Genomic DNA, 9,140 nt, shown 5'->3' on the forward strand with positions numbered 1-9,140 from the left:
CCAGGGATGGGGGGCTCAGCTCTTCTCAGGGCACTGAGGCATCGGGGACTTCTGTATAATGGGCAGAGGTGGATGTCAGGGTTAGGAAGGGACGGGGAGGAGATTCAAACCATGCTGGAAGAGGCTTATACAGATAGAGGGGAGGAAGAGAAGGAGAGACCCAGACTAGACAGGCGCTCACTCACTGAGAGCACAGTCCTCCTCTTTCCAGGACAGGGCAGCCAGGAATTGGGCATGGCTGGTGGGCTTCTCAAGTACCCCAATGTCAGGGAGATGTTCCTTACCGCCAACAAGGTGCTGGGCTACGACCTCCTGGATCTGTGCCTCCGTGGCCCCATCGACATGCTGAACAAGACCGTCTACTGCCAACCTGCCATATTTGTGACTTGTGTGGCTGCCACTGAGAAGCTGACCCAGGAGAACCCGACTGTAAGTTTACTTCTGCCATTCCGGGACCTAAAGGGGTTCCCCGCTTTCAGGCGACATCGATAGACTTATAGGTGCTTTGCGGCAACTTTTTCTGTGTACTGTGTTTTAAAGATCCTGACACTAACTTTAAAAAAAATTCAGGTAAAAATGAAATGAAGCAATTTAAATGTTTATTTGCAGTGATTTCCTATCCATAAATGTTTATTTCAATCACTTGCAATGTGCCTTTGAAAATTTGACTACTCCAGGAAGAGTCAATTCCTTAGCGCAGCACCCTCCATACTTGTAGGTTATAGCCCTCTCCTCTTTTGGTTATGCCTAGTAATTCCCTGTGTTGGCCTAGCTCCCCTGCCCCTCCCCTCAGCTCCATACATAATGTTTTATGTAGCTGCAGGAGAAAGAGCAAATGGAAATACTATAGACTTTCACTTGAGAGACAGCTCTGTAGAGCTGCAGCTAACGATTATTTTCAAAATCGATTAGTTAGCCGATTATTAAGTTCGATTAATCGGATAAACAATAAAATAAAGTTTAAAAAATGGCTCCAGTGATAGGACTACTAGTTTGTATTGAGGTTGTAGTCCATCACAGGAGCAAGCTTGGAGCGGTGGAAGTAAAAAAGAAAAAAAAGATAGTGTGGTGTGCAATATAGTGAAATGGAAAGTGTAAAATTATACAGCAATGCATGCAGAATGGCACCGGCTATAGAGGAGTACAACACCCAGCAAAAGCACATTATACAGCGCAATGCAGAACACCGCCAGCTATAGAGGAATACAACAAATCCCAGCAATAGTACATAATAGCTGGCGGCATTCTGCATTGCGCTGTATAATGTACTATTGCTGGGTTTTGTAGTCCTCTATAGCTGGTGGTATTTAGCATTGTACCACTTTATAATGTACTATTGCTGGGATTTGTTGTAGTCCTCTATAGCTGGTGGTATTCCGCATTGCGCTGTATAATGTATTATTGCTGGGACTTGTAGTCCTCTATACAGCGCAATGCAGAATATCACCAGCTATAGAGGAGTACAACAAATCCCAGCAATACATTATACATACAGTGTATAATGTATTGCTGGGATTTGTATTCCTATGTATAATATACAGCACAATGTACCATCAGCTATAGAGAAATACAAATCCCAGCAATACATTATAGAGCACCATGTGTGGGAAAGTGCAGGCTTACCTGACCAGTCTTCCAGCAACTTGCTTCTGAGATTGGACCTGTCTATCAGCGGCTGTCATTCCCCCACCCCCTGCTCCTCCTTACTACATCTCCCCGCGTGCCTTGCCGATCGTGGATGGGCAGGAAATGTGAGGCGGGGAGGAGGTGCGGCGTGTGGAGCGTGGATGCGAGCGGGCCTAACAGCGGCGAGCCTGAGGTGGGGAGGAGGTGCGGCGCACAGCGTGTGGAGCTGTGAACAGGGCCAACTGATCGGAAGCCGATTAATCGATTATTGAAAAAGATGACAACTTTTTCAATAATCGATTATAATCGATTATGTCGATTAGTTGTTGCAGCCCTACAGCTCTGAGGCTGCTCAGGATGCTTCTATCACATCCAAGATTTCAGCACCCAGCAGCAGTCTCAGGGCTTTTGGATGTCTTTCACAGGTAAATAACATGAATAAAATATGTTAAAGGAGAATTATGAGGAGAGTGATTTTCAGATTTTCACTCATTCTCATAATCTGAGCCGACCTGTGACAATAAAACTGTCACACGTCAGATCAGTAGATCGGGAAGTGAGCTAGCACATACCGGCGCTTGCTCACTTCTCAATGTATCCGTGCAGAGAGCTGTGACTGTCACTCACGGCTCCCTGAAGGGATTATTGCGGTATACTGAGCTTAGGGTGAGGACGCTAGTTTGTGTCCTCCCGTTACCGTTAGGAGAACAATGGGGAAAAGCCCTGACCCCATAGTTCTACTTTAAATGCATGTTTAATCTTTTGGGAAGACTTGTTCTAATAAATGGTCTGGTCAACTAAAATACTACATTGGCTCAGAGACCTGAACAACAATGCGGATCAGAGTAGTCCAAGTGAATTCTGAAATACTGATCTGACTTTTAAAGCAAATCTTGTTAATACAATTTCAATAGTCTTTTCAGTGTTTTAAATCTGCAGCTTAAATTAAAATAAATACCTGGTGATCCTGCAATGATAGTCCTTGTTCAGGCACTTCCTGTTGTGGGGTGACAACGTTCTGTTCTTGTATTCCAACTGCTTTCCTGCATGTTCTGTCTTTATTATTCATCACTGAATTAGCCAAGTGGCAACGTTTCTTAAAGTGACATGGTAATAACCTACATCTGCCTTTAATGTTGGTATAAGACTCCCCCATCTATGTTATCTCTGCTGAGGGTTCTGCTCTATGCAGCTTTATGACCTGTATCTGGGCATTGACAATTGAAAAAAGGTAAGGATACAAAAATGGCAAGTAGATCATTAGAAAGCCGCCACTATGAAATGTACCTCACTTTTTAAATGTTTTTTTATATAATGTTTATTTTAGGGCCCATTCATACTTTAGCGGTACTGTGTGGATTTTTACGCGTTATTTAGAGCAGCCTATTCAATTGCAATGGATATTATTAGGGATGTCCCAATACCGATACTAGAATTGGGGCCGATACCAGGCTTTTTCACAAGTACTTGTACTCATGAAAATGCCCCGATTCTTAAGGCCGATACCAGCCCTTTACATTTTCAAATAGCAGCGGCCATCAGAGTTCCTGCGCTTGTGGGGACCTCGGTAGCCTGCTGGGGTCCTGCAGATAGCTGTCCATGGCGGTGCCTGTCCGGTTCTTTATTTCCTCCTTCCCGGCGCAGGCACTGCCATGGACATCTACCGCCACGGGGCTAGAAGCTGGGGATTCCGCCGCACACTGATGAGGAGGACTGGGCCGGGAGATGGATGAAAGTCTTGGGGCCCAGCAGCGCAGAGAGTCGGGCGGACTGGACATGGGGGAGGCCGTGTCCCGACATCGCTGGGGAGGTGGAGTGCCGGCAGAGCCACTGCAGATGGCCACGTTGCCCGGTGACACACAGCCTGGTGAGAGGAATTCTGCTTTGGAGACATGTATTTGCAGAACACATGTTCCGAAAGCAGAATACATGTCCCCACAGCAGAATACTATTCTGCCTTAGGGACATGTGTTCTGCTGTGGGGACATGTATTCAGTTCTGGTGACATCCGTATTTAGCTCTGCTGAGAATCTGCCCTAAAATCATCAATCTGTGTTGTTTTAGAAAAAGTCACCTGTCCCTTTAAGAAGAAGTATCGGTAATTGGTATCGGCAAATACCTGAAGGACAGTACTTGGTCTTTAAAGTGGTATCGGGACATCCCTAGATATTATGATGGATGTGAAGCATTACAGCACAGCGCACCACAATGCACAGGTGTGCACCAGATGCTGTGAAGCCTAGGTTCATTAGGGTGCCGCCCCAAATGAATAGCAAAACACCACAATCCTATTAAAGGGCCCTTTTAAAGCTGAACTCCAGGCTGTGTTAAAAAAAAAAAGATTAATGCAGCTCTGTATTTGTTAATACATCTGTGAATGTATTTTCTATGTGGAAACACCTGAATTTGATTTTGTATCAGCCTCTTGCAGTCCCTATATAGGAGAAGCAGCACACGGATCCAGTCAGCTGCGTTTCCGTCATTTTATGCTAAGAAAGGACATGCAACAAGGAGGAGAGCAGAGTGACCGGGAGGTGAGCTCAGCAGTCTGCTGCTTCTTTCTCTGTTCGTCACATGCTGGGGGAGGGACACGATCTATAAAGGTTATCAAACTGCAGCAAAGAAAAGTCACATGTCCTGCCTTGCTAGATAGGGTGTGCTGTGTGGCAGAGCAGTGTAAATCTCAGGCAGGTAAACGATTCCCTTATATGTCTTCAGTCTGTGTATTAGCTGCTTGCCTGGAGTTCCACTTGAAGAAGTACCAGATTGTCTATAAATAAATGTAACCTGGAGCTGTAGTGAAAGCGATGAAAGTGACTTGGCGATCCTGACATTTCTGACCATAGAAGAAAGAAGACGCTATTGTGAAGCTACTCAGCAGAGTAATGTCAGGCCTTACACTGGACAGACAGCAGTTGGAGGGGTTTAGTGTAGATGACACCTAGCAAGGTTTTTCACTGTGGTATCCCTTCTGCTATAGCTCCAAGGTACGTCATAGGAAATGTGATAGATTTTAAAGCTGAACTCTAGAAAAAGATTTAAATACACAGATAATATACATATAGGGGAGCTGTTTTACCTGCCATAGATTTGACCTGATTTTCTTTTGCTGCATTTCAGTAACACCTACAAGTCTTGTCCCTCCACAAGCAGACTAATGCACTTTTCTTTGTCAGAATGCTCTCTCCTCCTATCAGTGTGTTCCTTGTAAGTACACAAACAGTGCCGAAAAACTCATTGGGTTCTTGCGCTGTCCCTGTTTCTCTCTCTACTGTTCATGGACTGCAAGAGGTTGATACCAAGTCAAATTCAAACACTTACAGTCGTTTTCTTTTAAAAATACATCTAATTATTTTATAAGGAATACAGGCCTGCAATAATTAGTGTTTTTCGTTATTTGCCTGGCGTTTAGCTCTAAGAAAAGTGTGTGTGTAAACTCCCCGACATCCTCAGCAATGCATCTAAACTTTCAAATTGGCTGATAGTGTGAATATTTGCTGCTGAAATATGTAGGAAGGGGCATCATGCCTGCAGTGGGGTTGAGCAGAGTAATTGAGCCAAAACTAGTGTAGCCACAATAGAATCAAATTTCAGTGCTGACATAGTAAAGAGCCATGTTACTGGCTGATTTTGGAGAAAGGCTATGTCTAATCAATAAATGGCCCATCCTGCCATTTACCCTTCTCACGTATCTAAAAAAAAAAATAGACTGTAAATAAAAAGGTTTTTTTTTTTGGTAAAAAAATCTAAAATACAAATCAATAAATCATTCTCCTCTCCTATGGTACAGCAGTGACACCTTGTGGATTCTTGAGGAATTGCAGACTAGTTGCATAATGAAAGGAGTGCCAAGTGTTTGTAAGTCTAACTCTAGGCAAAACCTTTTTTTTGTTTTGGAGAGATTTTTTAGAATGTGGAAGGGTTAGACCTTCTGCCAATGCTCCCCATGAGTCCCCATTGGAGAGAGTCACCCCTCTATTTGTACAGGTGACTATACTTCAAAAGAAAGTGAGGGGAAATCCCAAATTGAGCTGTCCTCAGAACAAGAGGGGAGAGGAAATCTTCTAATGGAAACAGCTTTATAAGAGGGTAATTTCCTTCACTTTTGTAGAGTTCCTCTAACTATCTGTTGTTTCTCTTGGGAAAAACAAAATTCCCTAATGGTGCACAGACAGCAAATAAATCACTTGACAAGGGGTTCCACCCTCCCTTACTCTATCCAAAATGAAAAAAAAAGTTTTGCAGTACATAAATACATTGAAATACTGTGTGTGTATATATAAAATACACTATAATGCATGTGTATATACAGTTGTGTGAAAAAGTGTTGGCCCCCTTCCTAATTTCTCATTGTTTTGCACGTTTGTCACACTTTAATGTTTCAGATCATCAAACAAATTTAAATATTAGTCAAAGATAACACAAGTAAACACAACATGCAGTTTTTAAAGGAAGGCTTTTATTAAGGGAAAACAAAATCAAATCCCACATGGCCCTGTGTGAAAAAGTGTTTGCCCCCTAAACCTAATAACTGGTTGGGCCACCTTTGCTATAAATGCCGAAAGTGTCATTTTCCTGCAGATACACCTGTGCGGTGCATCTGTGCTTTCTTTCCTCCCCGCTGGGCGCTGCTCTGTGTCCCAGCGGGGAGGAGAGAAAGTGACAGCCTGTGGGAGGAGAGCGCTGTGAGCCCTGACCGCTCAGCTGCCTATCGCAGTCCGGCAGAGCGGTGTGGGGGTGGAGACAGGCCCCGCTGTCACAGGAGGCGGAGCTCTCAGCTTCCTGTGACAGCGTGTCAGAGAGGAGAGCAAGTGCAAACACTCAGCGATCAGTGATCACTGAGTGTTTGTAGATAATTGAGGACATTGTATGTGTACTGTATCCCCAATTATGAATGAATGGGAAGTGATAACAGGGACAATGATTGCATGCTTGGATTTGTAGTTCCCTAGCGGATATGTGTGGGTACAGTTCAAAGGGTCCTGACTTACTTTCAAATCGTGTGCCCTCGGTTGTCGGCGGGATAGCGGCGGGTGAGGGAGCTCACGGCAGCGGCGTGCGCGGCTTCAGTCTCCTGTGCGGTGGGCGTGGCTTAAGCGTCCTGGGCGCGCGTGACGTGTGGCTCAGGCCGTGTGTGGAGCCCCGAACAGGCTAATCAATCAATAGCCGACGAATCGACGATCAAAAACGTCGACAACGTTTTCGATCGTCGATTTTAATCGACTTAAATCGATTAACTGTTTCAGCTCTAGCATTGTTATAGTAGGCCCTCGCACTACGTATATAGTAAGTGTAAAGGACATTGTTCCGTGAAAAAAATAAAGTGTTATACCCTCGTTATAAAAAAATAATATAGTGCAGCATAACCTGCAGACATGTGAAAAAGATAAGATATATGTAACTGGGGATGATGGAGTTGGATCAGGTCAGTCTACCGAAAGCTGGAATTTCAGTGGATGTTTTGTTGATGACATCTCTGCATTTGAGTGCGCACATTATGATCTGTTCCTTAAGGGGTGATTGGCAGGATTTGACCTGCTTAGCTCCCTTTTACAGCCACAGTGTGACTGAGCTGTCATAGTGAGTTTAGTTGAGAAGTAGCCCTAGGCTAAACATGCCCTGGCTGAGAACCTAGAACGTGAAAAATGGAGCCGTAATTGTCATAAGGGAGCTAGCTTTGGATGCATGCGTTTGGGGATAATAACCCAAATTTAGATGAACACAGGGAAGTACAATGTGAGGCCCTGATCTCATACATGTCTGTATAATTCATATTGAAATATCTCTGTATCGTAGCTCTGTATGCAGTCAAAGTGAGGGCGGAAGCCATGCAGAAGGCGTCTGATGCCGTACCGAGCGGTATGCTCTCTGTGGTTGGCAAATGGCAGACAAAATACAGCACAGCCTGCGCTGAGGCCCAAGACCACTGTCTTAATTTGGGCATAAAGGACCCAGTGTGCGAGGTGGCCAATTACCTGTTTCCAAATTGCAGAGTCATTGCAGGACATATGGAGGTAAGAGGGTTTGCTGTGAGACGCAATAATCATTTAAAGTAAGTTTAAATAAACCCAAACAACAGACTCGTTCCTTTCCTCCCTTTTGCTCTGTTTATTATACCGTTGAAAGAGTTTTGTTTTATGTATTCGATAAGTGCAATAAAGTACCTGTTGATCCTTGCAGAATTCTGTTATCAGTTCACATTATTCATAAGTTATCTTTGTGCATTATAGAACACTGCCCCTATGTTAAGGAGATGGGGAGGGGGGGAATGTGCTGTAGTTCTAAAACATGTTGAGGGGAATTTATCAAAACTGGAGCAGACAAAATCTGGAGCAATCAATCAGCTTCTGTTTTATTTTCAAAGCTTAACTGAACAGACTTAGTAGAGAAGCTGAGTGGTTGCCATAGGCAACTGCTCTAGATTCTTCTGCTCTGATAAAATCCCCCCCTCCCGCCAATGAATTATTTTCTTTTTTTTTTTCTTAAACATTTGAGGGAGGGGGTGTTTCTTTTTGTCTGAATATAATGCTAAATTTATAACGAGCATGTATAAACTAACTTAGTGTTGTCAGTCCGTACACTTGATTATGCATTGGACTGTACCAACCTGCAGCAGAGCAGCGGAATTTTGCCACAAGCTAGACTAGAACCTGACAAGGAACATGTGGATATTCTGAGGGTAGACAAAGCTCTAGTTTTAGTCTTTCAGTTATGAGGCTCAGGGTTTTCTGTACTTCTGGTTCTGTTACTGTAACATTTTTTTAATGTGTTCCAGGCCATTCAGTTCCTTCAAGACAATTCCCGCAAATATAACTTTTCCCGGACCAAGCTGCTGCCGGTAAGCGGCGCCTTTCACACCCGCTTAATGGAACCTGCCGTGGAACCCCTGGCAGAAGCATTGAAGGGTCTGACGTTTATGAAGCCTCTAGTTAATGTTTACTGTAATGTTGATGGAAGGAGGTACAAGCAAGGCCCGGCCATCGCACCTCTTCTCACCAAACAGCTGGTGTCCCCGGTGAGATGGGAGCAGATCATGCACGCCATCTATGAAAGAAGGAGAGGAAAGGACGTTCCACGCACCTATGAACTGGGACCGGGACAGCAAATGGGAGCCATACTGAAAGCTTGTAACTTAAAGGCATGGAGGTCATATAGGCAAGTGGATGTTTTTAAAGAAGAAGATACAGAGGTGGCTTAACTTTAGGACTTTTTATTGATTTGTGTGGCTGTATATTTTAATCTACAATAATAGAGCCTGAAGGGGCGCTCCAAGGAGCTATGCAAAAATGCTTTGATTTTGCAAAGACAAATTTATCTTTATAGATGACTTAACTTGTGCTTCATGTTTTCACATTCCATGCTGCTTGCATGTCACCATCATTGCCTTTACAGGATCTTTGACAACATGCTGCACCAGCAGGTCAGCAAGGCACAGCTCAACTGAGGGGGTGGGGGAGACTCGCCATTCAGTTAACCAAAGTGCAGTTGATGAATAAATTCAGTATTTATTTCTA

The 9,140-nt window shown here is 44.0% G+C and overlaps 1 protein-coding gene across 1 annotated transcript; it reads left to right on the plus strand.

Moving 5' to 3' along the window:
- On the plus strand, positions 1-8,833 carry MCAT (malonyl-CoA-acyl carrier protein transacylase). Its single transcript, XM_018553437.1, has 3 exons — positions 1-429; positions 7,401-7,640; positions 8,402-8,833. Exons 1-3 carry the CDS (start codon positions 7-9, stop codon positions 8,822-8,824), a joined length of 1,086 nt encoding a protein of 361 aa, XP_018408939.1. The 5' UTR covers positions 1-6; the 3' UTR covers positions 8,825-8,833.
- Positions 8,834-9,140: the final 307 nt, after the last annotated feature.

The sequence above is a fragment of the Nanorana parkeri genome, unplaced genomic scaffold, assembly GCF_000935625.1.
Source record: "Nanorana parkeri isolate BGI_ZX_2015 unplaced genomic scaffold, ASM93562v1 scaffold120, whole genome shotgun sequence".
NCBI lineage: Eukaryota > Metazoa > Chordata > Amphibia > Anura > Dicroglossidae > Nanorana > Nanorana parkeri.